This window comes from Vespa mandarinia, chromosome 21 (genome assembly GCF_050613455.1).
Source record: "Vespa mandarinia isolate Hongniang chromosome 21, ASM5061345v1, whole genome shotgun sequence".
Taxonomy (NCBI): Eukaryota; Metazoa; Arthropoda; class Insecta; order Hymenoptera; family Vespidae; genus Vespa; species Vespa mandarinia.
In genome coordinates this window covers 885001-905000 of record NC_140830.1, presented here as the reverse complement: position 1 = coordinate 905000, position 20000 = coordinate 885001, and the positions used below count along the sequence as shown (strand labels likewise).

Here is a 20000-nt window from a genome sequence, read left to right as displayed (position 1 = left end):
CTGTTTAGATCGTAAATAACTATGTTAGGCGTTTCGTGAAAGAAACCAATAATAAAAAAAAATCCTTTCAAAAAGATTTCATGTATGCGCCAAACATAATATACAAAATGAGGTCATTTATCAATATAAGCGATATAAGGTAGCATTACATTTACCTGAGTGACTTTCGAGACCTATAACATACTTTAAGAATATTAGTTACAGGCAGTTATTAATATTAAAAAAAAAAAAAAAAAAAAAAAATTAGCAATATTAAAAAGGAATTATAAATAAATCGTTAATTTTCTTTTGTAATAATTTTCAATAAATCAAGAAATTTGTTCCTTTTTCTTTTCTTTTCTTTTTTTATTTTTTTTTTTTTTCTTAATTTCATTGTCACTTTTAAAAAGGATATTTTTCAATTCGTTCTATTGAAAATCTTCACATTTATATAAATATATTCAATAAAAAAAATTGGAATATTTTAATTTTTATTTTAATGATAACTAAGAGTCGAGCTAAATTAAATTGTCCGCACGGGCACGTTTTTTTTTTTAAAAGTTAATCGTAAGGCAATACGATTAAACAATGTTTTATTCTATTGCTCCTAATAAACCAATATATTCAACTGACTATTTGATTTATAATCACCCTCTATATTAGGAGAGCTTTTTCACATATGTCAACACATACACAGAGAAACAAAATCGGTTACGAATTACACAAATATATCGAAGTTTTCTTTTAAATACGCGTACGTTCGTTTAAATACACTTCTTTATCTCGAGAAGGTTACCTTATGAAAAACATAAGGAGTTGAGAATCGCTGTTATCGGATTGAGCTAGATAAGAGATAACGGGCACAACGGCAATGTCTTCACGAACGATTTGGATTCTCAAATTCGAGTATCGCGTCGGTGAGATCGCACGGATTAATTTCACTCGGATAAAAAGGAAAAAAAAAGTAGTTGAATTTGATCTCGTTAAAGTTTATTTCTTCTCTCTCCTTTTTTTCTGTTTTTTTTTTTTTTTTTTTTTTTTTTTTTTTAAAGATTTCTTTTACTATTTCTTTTTGCAATAAGGATTTAGCCTCCTGCTGTTCTACTTGAGTGTTGTTTAATGTGAATTAATTTCAAGGTCGACCGGAAATGTAATTATATATCGATCATGATGATTCATGATAGCCGATAAAATGTCTCAGAGTGTGGTTTTACAAGAATTTAATTAATTTCGTTAAACATCTTTTCTATTTTTTCTTTTTCTTTCTTTTTTTTTTTTTTTTTCCATTTTTCTTTTCTTTTCTTTTCTTTTCTTTTCTTTTTTTTCCCCTTGCGAAGCTACGATCAACCGTTTAACAAAGTATCGAGTTTTTGGTTTATTTTCGTTGGAATATTTGTTGGGGAAATAAATCGTACGTGCCTTTGCTGACTTTTATCTTTGAATTATTTTAATCGTACACGTAACAGCTTTTGGTCTAGGCAGTGAAAGAACAATCAAACTCGTGTTTAATATATCGCGAATGATTGGTATAAAGGAACGGAATCGTACGAAGAGAATGTCTTTCGTTAGTCTTCATAAAAAGGAAAAAGTGAGCGTTGTAAAGAGATGTCTTTCGGCGAAACGACCGAGAGCGAAATCCTGTTTCGCTTCTATAGATCCATGCATGGTATTTATATTTTATTTCTTTTCCTTTTTTATTTTATTTTACATTTTATTTTATACAAATATTATATATATATATATATATATATATATATATATATATAATTACTAGTAAGTATATTTATTATAGTTATATTTATCATAAAGTATAGTTCTCAAACTTTTTTAGAAAAAATAAATATATATATATATATATACATAATAATAATAATAATAATAAGAATAATATATATATATAATATATTGTATATAATTAATATATAAATTATATATCTAATATTAATCAAATCAAATATATACCTCATTTAAATATGTATATATATACATATATAAAGTATATGCATATATATTAAAGAAAGAGAAAAAAGAGAGAAGAGAATATTATTAAAATATTAATTAATAGAGAGTTTGGAATCGAGATATAATATTAAGAGATATTTTTTATAATGATACTAGTTATCTATATAATTATTATCTTTTTTTTTATAGATAGTATGGATAGAAATAAATTCATTGTTTCTTTTTTTCTATTTGCATTAAATTTTATTTCTATTGAAAAAAAAATTTATTTAATATTTTTATCAGAAAATATAATTATTATATTTATAATTATTAGATATTATATTTCTTGTTTATCGTGCTTACATTATAAAAAAAAAAAAAAGAAAAATTAAATTTATTTTTTTTTTTTTTCATGTCTATTAGAAATAATATATTTATTATTTTTCTACTTCTTTACAATTTTGATATAATATCTATATAATATTTATCAGAAAATACATTTATATTATTTTTATAATTAGATATAGTATATTTATTATTCTTTTACTTATTAAAAAAATACATTTACTTATTATTATATTTATTAGATAAATATATTTACTGTTTACGATTACTTATTAGAGAATGAGTATAATTTAGTCTTTCAAATATTTCAAAAGTAAACCTGAACAATTTTTTTAATATTTCAAATAATTTCTGAACAATATTTTTTTACCTTTAATTAAAAAGTATATTTTCAATTTTATTATCGGGATGGAAAAAAGAAAAATATCTTTTGATCATGCTTTAAAATATTAAAAAAAAAAAAAAGTAATTAACAAATGAATGCAAATTTTTTTATACTTTATTTAATACTTTTACGATATCTCTTTATTTTTGCGCTAAAAAAAAAAGAAGGAAAGAAAAAAGCGAGAGAGGAAAAGAGAGAGAGAGAGAGAGAGAGAGAGAGAGAGAACAAAGTATACTTCTTAATAAGAGTAAAAAGTTAGATTATAAAAAGGTAATTACGTTAAATTTTTCTATCCTTTTTATTCTTTTTTCTTTTTTTCTTTTTTTCTTAATTTCTTAATTTTTTTCTTTTCTTTTTTTTTTGTTATTATATTTTTTTTTTTTTTTTTTTTTTTTGTATTATCACGCATTAAATGAATAGTACGATTTATGCAGAATAGGTTCGGCAGTGAACGTGTTAAAGAACTCAGAAGCGTTTTAGTATAGCCTCGAGCGAATGTAATTTATAGTCGAGTGAGAGAATCTCGTTAAAGAAAATCGATCGTTCGTCCGAGCGCGAATCTTCGGGTCGTCTCGGGATGTCGATACTCGGGACTTCGAAATCGATACTTACTTTTTTTTCTTCTTCTTCTTTTTCTTGTTTTTTTCTTTCTTTCTTTCTTTTTTCTCTTACATCGCGTCCGTCAATCTATATTGCAATCTATTCGCAATGGAGAACCTTTAACGAGGTGATATGCGTCAGAGGATTTCCGGTCTAACAGGGAGTTACGATCATACCAGTCATAAATTAAATTTATCAGAATTATACATTAGAATAACTAGTATTTTACATATCTAAATAAATAAATAAACGAATAAATAAATAAATAAATAAATGGGAAATAAAAAAGTTAATGACTCTTTTTTCCACAACAAAATTTTCTTTACTTCATTTAATGATCACTCTGATATTTATATTATCTAAATATGGAAAAATTAATACTGATAAAAAAATATTAATTATTAATATTATTATTAATGCTATTATACTATAGTAATATTAGTTATACTGCTGTTATATTACTATGAGCTGTTATATAATAATATATTATATCATATCACTAATAGAGTATTAATAACTGTATAGAGTTTAGTATACTAGAGTTAGTGTAATATGATTTCCTGTTTGATAATGAATATTACGATAAATACGAGTCATAAATTATATCGGTTGTAATTATATATTATATATACAAGTTATATAATATTTTATATATTTTATATTTATTATCTTATATAGTACTAGGATATATATTACTATGTTACTATACTAATATCCTATGAACTATATACTATAGTAGATATAAAAAATATTACTATATACTATAGTAAAATATATATATGTATATATACTAATTAAAATGCATTTAAATGTAAAATATTTATTAAACGGAATATGAAAATATTTTTTAAAAATTATTTAATATAAGTGTTAAAATAAATTAATATAAGTGTTACTATTATATTAGTACATTAATAATATATATATATATATTATATATTATATATATATTATTAATAATATATATATTATTAATAGTTAGTAATAAATATATTATATTTAAATATTTCTTATTATAACCAATATATTAGTATACCAATACTATCATTAATAATTAGTATGTTTTACTAGGTACTATTTTTTTTTAACTTAAAAAAGTAAAGTTCTGTAAATAGATAGTAAAAAAAAAAATTGGAAAAAGAATCCTTGTGAATTTTAACAATAAAGCGATGGACAATAAAAAAAATGCATGCATACATACATACATACATACATAAATACATACATAAATAGATACATACATACATAAATACATATATACATGCACACATGCTAATAAAACATACCATTTGAAATAAAACTATGTACAAACAGTAATATAAAATATAAAATAAATTAAAGCATTTAATATTGACATAATTGAATCCAAAAAAAAAATTTCTTGTTAAAAAAAAGAAATAATATTGTTTATATTTAGATAAAAAAATTTCAACTTATGTTACTATTATTAATCAATTAAATAATGGACCAGCAAATAGAAGAATATCTTTGTTGATAAATTCATGCGAAACGAAGTCATTAATAATATTTTAAATTCAACGATGCTAATCAAAATTCGAACGAAATAATTGCAAATGTTGATCATTTATTTTGTTTATTTTTTTTCTCTTTTTTTCTTTCTTTCTATCCAATATCTCTCATAAATCGAGATACAATGAAACACGATTTCAACGAACGATTTTGTTCGAGAGAACGTCAAAAACCGATGGAATCTTTGATCGGCTTAAATCTTATCGTATTTCTTTGATTGATTTTATCATTTACGACGGAATAGTCACGTCGTCATATTATGTGAAAAATAACACGTTTATGTCTAAGAGTTAGTACTAATAGATAATTCTATGCGTCCTATAATCGAACCGTTCACTTTGTCAAATCGATTAACTCCGTATAAAAAAAAAAAAAAAAAAAAAAAAAAAGAAAAAAAGTAAACAAAAAGTGTAAAAATGTACTGTGAATAATATAAATTACTTTTTAAATTTCCATTTGAAATATAAATTCGAATGAACATCGCAGTGCGTACAAATTCCAGACGTATTTAGCTTTAATCTAGCTTTAATAGAATAAAATAGAATAGTATTAGAACAAACCTGATTTATTAAAATAAATTATTTAATTGATGGCCAAGAAAAATCTTATTATTTAATTTATTATTAAATAATGAAAATTAAGGAAATTTATTATGAGTATAAAGAGTGTAGAGTATTCTCGTGGAATTGGTTTAACGTTAAAAAAAAAAAAAAAAAAAAAAAAAGAAAAGAATACCTTGTCAAAATCGATTTAACTTGCGAACGGTCCTCGATCATAATTGTGTTTATAAGTCAAATTTGTTTGTTTGTTTTTTTCTTTCTTTCTTCTTTTCTTTTTTTTCTAGGGCGATTACATCAGGCACCCAGTCCTTTACGAACTGTCGAGCAAGTACGGAGTTGCTGGCAGTGACCAGGTGCCCTTGCCTGTTCGTCTCGATGAGCTCCGGGAACACATACGCAGAGAAATACGTAAGGTATGTGCTTACATTACATTATATTACATTAAATTACATACATACATACATGCATACATGTATACATATACGCGCGCATGTATGTGTATACAGGTTGTCTAAAAAGTATGTTATCAAATGTTATATCACGTATTATTGAGGTCAAATAGATGAAACAAAAAAAAAGAAAAAAAAAAAAAAAGAAAAAAAATTCACAAACTTATATTCGATAAATTTATATACCGAAAATGCTTTATTAAAAATTTATATCCTTTTAAAGATATTTATAATTTATTCTGAGATATATAAGAAATATTTGAAAATTTCTTCCTCTGCAAGAACGTAGACTTTGATTAGTCGAATGAACAATTGTCGTAATTTTTTTTTGAATATTATTATTATATTTAATATTATGTTTAATATTATTATATTTAATATTTAATCTATTAATTCTTTTTAATATTCCAACTAGTATTGAAAATAATAGCAAATGCATTTTGTATACATTTTCAAAGTTAATCTTTCGTTTCTATCGTATTTTTATAGAGTTACTTTTTCTTTCTTTTTTTTTTTTTTTTTTCTTTTCTTTTTTCACACGAGTCCGTAAATAAAAGTTCGAAGGGGAAAAAGAAGGAAAAGAAAAAAGAAAAAAAAAAAAAACAAGATTTCGGCAATCATTAATTCGAAATCATGAATATCTTTAAAAATGTATGTCTTTTTTTCGATAAAGAATTTTTGAACAACTTTAGTTTGAATATTTTTGAATAAGTTTATATCAATTTTTTTTTATCTATTTGACCTCAGTAATACGTAGTATGATGTTTCCTCTCATACCTTTTGGACACCCTATATATATATATTTACATGTATATATACATGTCTTCGTCATCGTCGTCTTTCGTTTGTCCTTTTCGAGCTCCTTCGTTTTTTCTTCCTTTTCTCTCTCTCTCTCTCTTCATTTTCTTTTTCTTTTTTCTTTTTTCTTTTTTTTTCTTCTTTTTTTCGCTTTCGAATTGCGATTGCATTCGAACGAATTTTATTTTTGCCCTCACGAAAATAGCATCTATCTCGAGAGCACAGTAGAATCACATGTATAACACGGATTTATGTACATATTATTCAGACAGTTTTATACGAATAGATTTTATACGAGCGTCAACTATTATTATTTGATCTATTATGATTTGAAAAGATGAGGAAAAAAAGAAAGAAAGAAAGAGAAAAAAAAAAAAGAAATTAATATTTCCATAATTTGAAAGATCGAGCATTATTTTAAAGATAAATTAATATAAATAAAAATACTATTTTATCGTTTTAATCATTATTGAAAATTAATACACTACTATGTATAGAATTAAAAAGATTATTTTTGAATAAAAGGAAAAGAAAAATACAAATAAAAATAGGAGACGTTTCGAAGATTTTTAATAATTTTCTAAATACGTCGGATTATAAGTGTTAAAAAAAACATGAATAGTAAACATTTTATTCTAATATTTTTCTAATGTTTCTATTGAAATTTAATAATAAAGATATCAATGATATACGATATGATAATTATAAGAAATTTTGATAACGAAATTGAAAAAAAAAAGCCTTTTTCATTTTACTGACTTTTATTTTCGCTAATAATTATCTGACTTTTATTTATTTATTTATTTATTTATTTATTTATTTATTTTTTTGTTTTTTTTAAGTACCATATCATACGAGTTTTTTAAAATTGTAATTTATTTTCGTGTAATACAATATATAGATAACTTCGTATAACAATTATATTCAATATCTTCGTTTATTTTTTTGTTCTGTATGTATTTAATAAATATCGATTGTGTCAAAAAGATTTAAGTCAAGTGTTTTAAATAAATTAAAAGGAAAAAGTATTATCGTATCTTAAGTAAATCAAAAAAAAAAAAAAAAAAAAAAAAAAAAGAAAAAAAATAAATAAATAAATAAAGAAAAAAGAAAAAAAGAAAAACATATTATTATATTTAATATAAATTAAGACAAAAATATATTATTTTAAATAAATTAAATGAAGGGAAAATATTATTACGTATTTAAAAAAAAAAAAAAAGAAAAATCCAAGTTTTATTACAAAGCATAATTCAGTGGTAACCAAACTTCATACATTTTAATAAATTTTTAATTGCATCTGATTCAATTTTTATTAATACTTTTAATGGGTCTTGAAAAAGATTACAAGACTTATTAACAAATGTTATCTAGAAAAAGTTCGTATTCAATTTTTTTTTCTTTTTTCTTTTTTTTTTTTTTTTTTTTTTTTTTTAATTCACGACTCCTGCAATAGTTAAAAAAATATTTTATAAAACCTTCTTTTTTGTTTATTTCATACACATTGTTTTTACTTTCTTTTTATCTTTCATATATCTTTTTATATAGATATATATGTTTTCAAGTATCGTAAATAATTCATTAAATCGAATATATAAAAAAAAAAAAGCGTTTTGACATAACAGAGAACGTATTTTCCGTATTGTAAGAGATTCTACTTTATTCCGCAAAAAAGGAAGACGTCGTCGTCTTTTTATTCCTAATCTGATAATGGAACTTGCAAAGCTTTTCTAATCATGGAAACATGGAAATTACATGTCGATGACAAAGACGGGAAAATTTTGAATAGGAAAATTATTCAAGGACAGTTTCTCATAAATGGTTGCGTTCCATTTACTTGTAACTATTATGTGTATATGTGTGTATATATATATATATAATTAATTTCCCATGTTGTCAATTTTCTTATTTCATGTCACTTGTATTTCTCCTTTTATGTCTTACGTTATTATATAGGATCTCTTATGGAATTTTATTCTACAGCTACGTGTAATAAAAATATACGAAGAAAATTAAATATTTTATTTCTACGCGAGTATAACGATATTAATATTTTTTATTTGGATAATTTTTTTCATTGGTTTTTCATTGATCAACTCAATGAAATGATCGTTCGTTGATTTAAATAAATAATTCATTTATAAGATAATAATGTGAATAATATAAATAAATAATAATATATATTATGATAATTTTATAATATAAAAATAAAATAAAAATTGTTATGAAAGTTATTAATTAATGTCTCGAATGAATAAAATTGAAAAATATCGAAAAGAATATATTCAAAAGTTAATGGTCGATTATATTTAATTAAATTGAAAAAGTCGCAAGATAAATTTTAACTATACGATAAAACGGTAATTCAATTTTTATAATCGTATTAACAATTAAATAAAAATTTTTAAATAATATTTATTTTCATATTATTAAACATTATATTATTATTTATAATATGAATATAATATACATTATAAACATATCATAAACATATATTATATATATATATATATATATATATATTTAATTTTAATTTGATAAATAATAAATTTATGAGAAATTATATTTAAAAAAGAAGGTTTTATGTTCTTCGTTTATCATTAATCCCCCATCATGGGGAATTCTTCTATATTTGATTGAATTTTCTTTACTATATGTATATGTTATATATATATATATATATATATATTTCTCTCTTTCTCTCTCTCTCTTTCTTATTATATGTTATATCTTTGGTTCTAATCTACAGTGAAGAATATCAATATATGTCAGGAACGTTTGTATGTGTGAAGATATGACAAGCTGAATGATTGATATCTATCCAGAAACAAGCAACAAGCCAATGATGGCAGTTATTTGTAAATGATGTAGCCTAAAATGATTCTACTACTCGAGTTAAAAGGTTCTCCCAATCAATTATTTATTATTCTATGATAATTGCAGGTAATGGATTTTTAATGTCCATTTGAATTGAAAATTATTTATCTTTTAAAAGATTATCTTTTGGTCTTCATTACTTACGAGTAACTACAGTTACGTGAATGAACGTATCCGTACGAATAATTTCAATTATCGATGAAAGTAATCAATTGTTGAAAATGAAAAATTTCAATTTTATTTTTGTAATAATTTTATATATTAATTTTTATACTCAAAATGAAAAAATGAAGAACGAATTGAAAAGTGATTATTATTATTATTAAATACTTGCATTTACAATTCTATTAAATAAAAATGTTACTTATATCAGATCTGCATGATTATTATTTTTTATAATAAATTGATTAAACAATAAAAAAATTAAATCTAATACATCTCATTTTAATAATAAATTTATGACATTATAATGAACGATGAAAAATATTATTATAAAAATAATTATTAAAATGAATAAATAAAATCGTTAAAATATTCTATTCTTTTTTTTTTTTTTTTTTTTTTTTTTAATATTTATAAATAATACAAATTTTGTATTGAAATTATTAATTTTTTAAATATTAATGAAATTCAATGCAAATATATTATAAATTTTATAATTTTATAATTAACTCTTATAAATAATCATTTAAATAAAATTCTTACCGTCGTGATTTATAAGTATTCTTAATAAATAAAAAAAGAAAAAAAATTATAATTAATATTTGTCTTACAATATATCCAAGCGTTATATAAATGTATTCTAATAAAATTCTTATTTAAAAGAATATAAAATAAAAAAAAAAAAAAGAATAAAATTCTATATAATTCATAATAAACAAATTATAATATAAATCTATAATAATATAATTTAAATCTATATTAAAACAAAATCACAAGAAAAATTAAAATTATCAATTTTTATGATATATAAGTTTTATAAATAAACATTTTAGTAAATTTATAATTATTATAAAAATTTAGAATAAATAAACATTTATTTAAAAAAAAAAAATATATATATATATATAAATGAAATTCCATGCAAAAGAATTTAAAATAAATGATATTGTATTTTATCTGACATCAATAGTTTATCACACATTTTTAATAGATATAAAATTAGTAACACATAAGCCCACAAATATTTTTTATTGTCAAATAAAATCGTATCCACAGGAGTTACATACAATATAATCCAATAAATAAAATTTTAACGAATTTATATGAAAAGAATATCTAATCTTTTTATCATTAGTTATATAATAATTAATCTATTAATCTTTCTTATTAATTTAATTAAGTCATATAAGATAATAATATTATAAGATAATTATATATATATATATATATATATATATATATATATATATATATACATATACACACACACATAATATAACTTTATCTTGGATATAAGATAAAGTTATATAATATAACATTATTATATAATAATTAATACTAGAATATATTAATGGCGTTCAATATTTGTGTGACGATCAAAGATTTAATATCCAATAATATCTAATAAATAAAATTTAAACTAATTTAAATGGAAGAATATTCTCAATCTAATCTTTTTATTATTAATTATATAATAACCAGTTTATTAGTATTTTTTAATAATTTAACTAAATTATATAAGATAATAATGTTATATATAGCTAATAATATATATATATATATAACAATATATATTATTATTTTATGATGTTATACATTATATATTATATATTATAAGATAATTTACATATCTACACATATATAGATATTTAATTATCTTGGATTTAAGAGAAAGTTATATAACATTATTAAATTATAATATAATATTGTTATATATGTGTATAAATGATACTACAATATATTAATAGCATCAAATATTTGTTCGACGATAAAAGATATAATATTTCGCTTGATCCATCATCTCAACCAAACGATAACGGGCCAAGCTTAGTTTGTTTTTATTTACACCCGATGCCACCCACGCACGTGTTCCACTTATTTCCCACTCGTCGTTTGATCGTCATCGTCATCGTCATCGTCATCATCATCATCATCACCATCACCATCACCATCACCATCACCATCACCATCACCATTATCGTCGTCGTCGTCGTCTCTCTAAGTTAAAAAAAAAAAAAAAAAAAAAAAATAGGAAAAAGGAAAGATATTAGAAGAAAGAAAAAAAAGAAAAGATTTCGAGTATTCAATTAAGGAGATAAAAGGAAGAAAAAAAAATACTAAGAATAATAATGGATCAACGAATTTATGTGAGCCCATGCGATATCATTATCGTCATCATCATCATCATCATCATCATCATCATCATCATCATCATCATTATCATCATCATCCTAATCATCATCATCATCATCATTGTCGTCGTCGTTGTCGTTGTCTCACTAAGTTGTAAAAACAAAACAAAAAATGGAAAAAGAAAAGAAAAGATTTCGACGAGTATTCAACCAAGGGGATAAAAAGAAGAAGGAAAAAAAAAAGAACTAAGAATAATAAATGGATCAACCAATTTATGCGAGTCCATGCGAAATCTGAGAAGAATACGCGAATAATTCCACGTAAGCTTAATATGAAAAACGTCTTGTAAAGTAAGTAAACACTATCTGCTGCGTCGTGTTGGTACGAAGGGGAATTGAAAGAGCGTGTTATGAATCACCGTATCATTAAGAAAGTCTTTGATACGTCGTAGTGACGTCGTCTTTCATCGTTTCTTGTTGATCGTTTCGAATTCATTCAGACCATTGACATGAAAAGAATTTCGACACGACAATTTAACTTTTTCTTTTTTATTTATATATATATATATATATATATATATATATATATATATCTTTTAATTTAAAAAAATCTTTTTTTTCTTTCTTTCTCCCTTTCTTTTATTTTTTTTTATTTTTTTATTTTTTTATTTTTTTTATTTTCCCGAACGAATGAATTTGTTGAAAAGTTGGTTTTGAATTTGTTCGACCTTGATCTAAGTACATTGCATAGGGGATTTTACAGTCAATAAGTAATGTTGGTATTTGTAATATTTTATATTGTAATAAACAACATTGTATTTTTAGGATTTTTTCTTTCTTTCTTTCTTTCTTTCTTTTTTTCTTTATTTTTTTCTCCTTTTCTTTTCAATGTAGATTCAGATCTTATTTATTTATCGACAAACCGAAGGAAATCGCGAACTAGTAAATTCTACGATTACGCCTACACGCTCGACTATATAGTATAGGTTAGGTTTTTATTACGTTTGTATTTATGAACATCTCCAATGTCATGTCATTTATTTTTTTTATTATTTAATGTAAGGATTTTCAACGTGGAATATGCGATAAAGCATATCTTGGGGGTATGCGAATAGAGCATGTATATATATATATATATATATTAAATAATATGTTATATATATAACACAATTTAATGTATTTTATATATATATGTATGTATATATTTATAAAATATTACAAATACCAACATTGGTTGTACAATCCAATTAAATATGTTAGTTTAAGGTTGAAAAAATTCAACCAGTTTTTCAACAAATCCATTTATTCGGAAAAATAAAGAAAAGATTTTTTTTAGATTAAATTTTTTTAGATTAAAAAAATATGTAACAAAAAAAATAAGTGAATTCAAAAGAAAAAGTTAATCTGTGTATATATATATAGATTGATTGATTATATAAATTAAGGACTAATTGGATATTTCGTTTGTTAGAAGCATTAGAAAAAAAAAAACAAAAAATAGATATGAAGAAAATTTTTTCGATTCATGTATCGAATATTTTAAGAGTATGAAACAAAATAGCCAATTTCCGATCAAATTGGGATGATCAATACTTCTTAGTTTTTTCCGTATTTTTGCATTGGATTGAAAGCGTCAAGTATATAATAGTGAAATAGTAATATATATATAAGATCGGCCAAAAGCTCTATAAATATTTCTCTAAGTAATTTTAAAAATAATGTATTTACTTTTCGACATTGTTTAGTATTTCAATTTTATTTTTTCCATTTTATTTTCTTCTTTTTTCCCCAATTGTAAAAAAAATTATTTTTTTTTCTTTTACGTATTTTTTTTTTTTCTTTTCTTTCAAGTTGTAAAGCTACAAGCAAAGGTTAATTTTATTAATGTTTAAACTCATCTAGGAAATTTTCTTTTTCCCACCTTGTATAATATATTTATATATACAGAGAATTAAAAAATAACAGAAATAATATCGTAGACATATATTAAATATATAAATTATTTTATATATTTAATATACACACACAAATATATTTTATATTTATATTGTACATATAGGTAACTATAGTCGTACATATCTAATATATAGTCTCTAAAATAGCTTATATTATTCTCCAAAGTACCTATTTTAATACACAATTTTAATATATTCACCCAATATATCACCATAATAAATGAAGAAACATTTGTTATTCTAAAAAAAAAAGGAAAAATATATATATATATATATATATATATATATATATATATCTACATTGAGTAAACGTGTCGTTAAATTGTACGAAGAAGGAAAAGTTAGATAGGTATCTAAAGTTGGATGAAAAGATACTCTGGCGAGGGTGGTCTGAAACATTTTGAAATGATTTCTGTGAGTCGTGTAGAAACGAGTTTTGCTACGATCGTACGCCAATATTCTCCCACTCCTCTCACTCCCTTCTCCCCTTCTTTCTCTCTCTCTCTCTCTCTCTCTCTCTCTCTCTCTCTCTCTCTCTCTCTCTCGCCAACTCCATCTTTTCCTCCATCTTTTCTTTCATCTCCTCCTCCTCCTCTTCCTCTTTCTCCTCCTCCTCCTCCTCTGTCTCTCGTACGCTATATTTATTCTACCTGAGACTCGAACCGTGCGATTCCTGTCCACGGCGTCGGTAATTTTCTCTGCAGCATACATTTTTCGAACGAAAAATACTGATACAATATATACGTATGTATATGTGTGTATATATAATATAAGTGTGTGCGTATGTATATATTATATATATATATATATCGGACAAAATAATGGAAAGAACGGAAACGTTCTTGTCCTTCTACTGTATGTTATATACAGTATTCTTTGTAAGAGATATAAACAATTATAAAATAATTGTATCGCGAAAGTGAACAAAAGCGATTATTGGAAAGGATTTTTTATATATTCACATTAAATTTCATAAAAAAAAATATATATATATATGTATTGCTATGCGCACGTACACACACACACACAAATATTATAATTAAGAAGTAATAATCAAAATTTAATAATTCCTTATTAATACATATGTAAAGATATATATGTAATAATATATAAAAATATTTAATATACTTATATATATATATATATATATATATATATAAAATAAAGCCTAAATTAAAGCTATTATTGTTATATATATATATATATATATATATATATATATATATATATATTTATAAATTATAAATTTTATGCAATATATTAAATAATTTATTATTATTTATTAATATAATATATAAATAGACAATAATCTAAAAATTACAAATATTTTTATTACTAACATAAGATAATGATTCCTATCATTAGACGCATGTGATTTTCAAAATGCTAGGAAAAAATTATGAAGACAAGTTTCTATTTTCATTTTTTCTTTCTTTTTTTTTCTCAGATAAACTCTAAAGAAAGAAATGAAAGTTAGCTTCAAAAAAAAAAAAAAACAAAAAAAACACAAAAACAAAACAAAACAAAAACAAAAAAAAAAGACTCTTCTTACTTCCGTTAACTCGTTCGCTCGCGGACAAGCCGTTATATTTAACGACGAACAAGCTTCGCGATCGATTAGCGTTAGTATCACGAGAGGGAGAGAGAGAGAAAGAGAAAGCGAGAGAGAGAGAGAGAGAGAGAGAGAGAGAGAGAGAGACATGTTTCCTTCTTGTGAGACATCGACGATAAACGAAGAGAAGAAAAGTAAAATATAATGTAAAGAAATATAGCAATATTATATAGAATGCAATTTTACGTTCCATTTGCTTCATCCTGAGAGAGGAAGTTATTTCGTTGAAAGATGAAAATGCACTCGAGCGAATAATAGATCGATCACGCCAAACTCGAAATGAGTTTATTTCGAATTTTCGAGTCAAACATACTGTTTCATTCGATCTCTTTCTCTCTCTCTTTCTCTCTTTATCTTTTTCTCTTTATCTCTCTTTCTCTATGTGTTTCTCTATTTTGTTTCTTTTCTTTTTTATTTCTTCATTATTTCTTATTATCACAATAAAATTAATAAAAATTAATTAATAGTAAACGACGAAAGAAATAACATTAATAATAATAATAATAATAATAATAATAATAATAATAATAATAATAATAATAATAATAATAATAATAATAATAATAATAATAATAATAATAATAATTAATAATAATAATTAATAATAATAACTAATAATAATTAATAATAATAGTTAAATAATTACAAATCGTTGATAAAAATTATTATAATTATTCATCATGTAACGAGAAGACGTAACAATTTAAATATCTCTACATTTATGAATTGAGATCTTTTTTTATTCGTTAGTATTTAAATGTTTTCATATTTGTTATTTATTCGAAAATATTTTCTTTAGATAAAAATCTCTTTATGATCATAATTATTTATCGTACCAAATTTATACATTGTCGTCATCATCATTGAATTTATCATTATTTCCAAATGATATTGAATATTTTCAACGTTCATTAGACTTTTTCTTATTTACTTGAAATTTTCTCCTGTCTGTTTCTTGGACAAATCGTGCTCCTTCCCCCCCTACCATCCCTATCCTACCCCCCCGCCCCCAACCCTCCTCGTAGCATTCAACCTGTTATGGTGGATACTCCGGTTTACGGTTATTTACCATGGCGATCATAATCCATATCTATTTTTATTTGAAAATTGTTCTTTTCTATATTTTATTCGAACAAAATTTTTTTCTTCCTTTCCATCATGATCCCCTATTTGTTATAAATGTTTTATCAATTTTCACAATGCGTATTTTATTTTTTATTTCTTTTTCGAACAAATCTTTTCTACCTCCGTACAATGACTCATCTTATGACCTCTTATGACCTTCGATTCATCGTGAATTTTTCAGATTCACGGATTATTCCGAATTATTAAAGCTGTCGCAATTAATCGATATCGATTTATTTTTACACCTGAGCTCCGATTTTATTATATCTTTTCTTTCTTTTTCGTTTTTTGTTTCCTATATGTTTGTCATGTGTTTGTTATTTTTTCTTGATAAGTCTCCCCCACCCCCCCAACCCTCCGTAAATAAGTACTTATTAAATGCCATGACGTTTTTAAGGTACACTCTGATTCAAAAGATTATTCATTATGACTTATTTATTAGGAATATCATTCGATAGATATATTATTATTCAAAAATAGATTTTCAATTTGCATTATTATTTGTCTTTTACATTATGCTTTGTTTTTTCATGATTATTATTAATATTATTATTATTATTATTATTATTATCATCATCATCATCGTCATTATTATTATTATTGTTGTTGTTGTTGTTGTCATTATTATTAATATTGAACGTTTTGTTTTTGTGCGTGTGTTTATTCTTTAGGAATTAAAGATAAAAGCCGGTGCTGAGAAGCTTAGGGAGGTTGCAACCGATCGTAAGGCGCTATCGGACGTGGCGACTATCGTGAAGAAGGCCAACAGCAAGTTGAACGAGCTACAAGCCGAGCTCCAGCAGCTCGAAAGTCAAATTATACTGACGCAGGGCCAGCCGCAGTCGCCGCAACAAAATCACTCCAACGGTCAAGGTAAAGCTCGCTTCTCTTTTTCTTTTTCCTCTTAGCTCGAATCCCCCCTTCCCCCCTCCCGCTAGCCCCCACCCATCTCAGGCCCAAAACCCCACCCCCACCTCTTTTACAAACGCGCGAGATACCATCTTTGCTTTCGTTCTTTTACTCGTTCGAATCTTCGAACGCACGGACATCGTCGACCGTCGTGGATCGTAGTTGTCGTCGTCGTCGTCATCGTCGTCATCGTTGTTGTTGTTCCTGTGCCAGGCACAATCTAAATACGGTTATTATAACCTAAATACCGGTTTTATATAACGCTAGGCATTAGACTTGATCGATCGAGGATTTGGTTTTTTTTTCTTTTTCTTTCTTTCTTTTTTTTTTTCTTTTTTTTTTTTTTTTTGTTACTCTGATAACTGAGAAAATTTTTCAGAAAAATGTTTTCGTTTATTTTCAGCTAGATTATTTGTTTCCTTTTTAATTACTTATTTATTTATTTATTCTTTTTTTCTTTTTTTTTATAAACCTGATCTTTAATCCTTTCTAAGAAAGATTATGTAATTTGAAAGTTACAGTATTAGTTATATATAGTGTTATATATTTACGTATATACTGGTACATTATATATTATATTCTAATACTGTTATGGTATAAGTATAGTATTATGTAATTATGTATTTAATAAAAATACTATATTGTACTATAACACATTAGAAAAATTATGCTCATATATATATATATATAGACATTCATTCGTATTGGTTCATTTATTTTCAGCTCAATTATTATTATTATTATTATTATTATTATTATTATTATTATTATTATTATTATTATTATTATTATTGTTGTTGTTTTTTTAGCCACTGTAAACTAATACTTTTTCGGGTCTATGAAAGATCATATAATTTGAAAATTTTAGTATTATTTATTACTATATATTTACATGTATATTAGTATATTATATATTATATACTAATATATTGTAGTATTGTATGGTATAAGTATAATATTGTATAATAATTTATTTAAAAAAAAATACTATAATTAAACAATAAAATATTAATATATATATATATATATTTATATATATATTTATAATGTAATTATAATTATTAAAAATTTAATTAAGTTATAATTAATAAAAAATAAAAACTATATATATAAAATTATATTAAAGAATTATAATTAATAATATATACTATACTAAAGTAGTATTATTATGCTATACTATACTATACTAAATATAATATTATACTATATATTAATATACTTTTCTATACAAATCTAAAAAATTATTCTTATACATATATTCATGTCCACTCCTATTAATCTATCTTTATATTCGCAGACAAAAATCAGGATATATATATATATATATATATATATATATATATATATATGTAATCTCCAATTGATATTCTAATTCGTATGTATTTTATAACGGTAACACCATAAAATATGAAGTTGTTTTGAGGACTCGTTAACTATTTCGATTACTTCCTTGACGTAGTAAAATCGAAAGTTACAGACAAGTACCGGTGTTTCTACGTTGAATAGATATAGTTAATCTGTGAACGTCTGTTAAATAAATTTCACTACTCTACGAATCGAATTTAAATAACTTTCGATGTGTTATCTAAGCACGGCGAATGTAGAGCAACGAAAGAAGTTTCTTACACGATTGCACAACTTAACATGGAGTAAAGTGAAATAATACGAATTGAAATGATATATACTTTACGTGTACACACAAACACACACACACACACACACGTGCGCGTATACCTTGTTCGTCAGATAATAATATATAATAACTATCGACTAATGTTTATATTTTACGATAATTATAGAAATACTTCATTTGCTGATAATTACAAATTTTCTGTCTAATTCGAAATTATAAATCATTTGGATAGGTATAGTTTAAAGTGTTATAATACTCTTATAACTTTCATGTTTTATATATATATATATATATATACATGTGTGTGTGTGTGTGTGCGTGTGTGTTTATCTACATTTCTTTAAATTTCTGTTTGATTTCATCTGATTTATATCAGATTACTTATATAACAATTAAGTTTGTTACATATACGAAGTTTCTCATGTTTTTTTTTCTTTTTCTTAAAGTATACTTAAAGCGTAGTATAATTATAATATTTTTATTAAATATATTTATATATATATATATATATATTCTATATGAACGTATGATATATGTGTATAATATGATTATATATACATACGTATATATCGTAAAACTATAATTATATTATACTATACTACAATATTATTATTCTCATATATTAATTATATACAAATATATTTAATAAAAACCATATCAAATAAAATATATAATAATAGTTAGTATATAATATTATAAATGAATGATTTTCTTTTATTTAAAAAAACGAATGAACATATAATTTTGATAGATCTATTGCAATATATATATATATATATATATGTATATATTCGTCATTTAAAATAAATCAGTTAGTTCTTAATCGAATTTCGTTAGTGGCTCATACGAGTAGGATTTATTATCAAGTCATGAGTACGAAATACATAACGGCAACTTGTTCATGTATGTAGCAACGAGCCATTTTGGTAAAAGAATCCTCGGATGGATCGTTCTGGCTCGTTAACGGGGGCGGCACTTAATAATGGCCGGTCACTAACGAGGCGT

General features: G+C 23.4%; 1 protein-coding gene across 4 annotated transcripts in view; it reads left to right on the top strand.

Moving 5' to 3' along the window:
- Pkn (serine/threonine-protein kinase N) overlaps positions 1–20000 on the top strand; it is a 78991-nt gene that overhangs the window by 8783 nt on the left and 50208 nt on the right. For 2 of the 4 annotated variants that reach the window (XM_085663423.1, XM_085663421.1), the window contains exons 1-3: positions 1326–1645; positions 5628–5756; positions 17125–17326. In XM_085663423.1, coding sequence (XP_085519549.1) covers positions 1499–1645; positions 5628–5756; positions 17125–17326 — 478 coding nt within the window. In that variant the 5' untranslated portion in view covers positions 1326–1498. Of the gene's footprint in view, positions 1–1325; positions 1646–5627; positions 5757–17124; positions 17327–20000 lie in introns of those variants that run through there. The other 2 variants (XM_085663420.1, XM_085663422.1) reach the window with 2 other exon arrangements.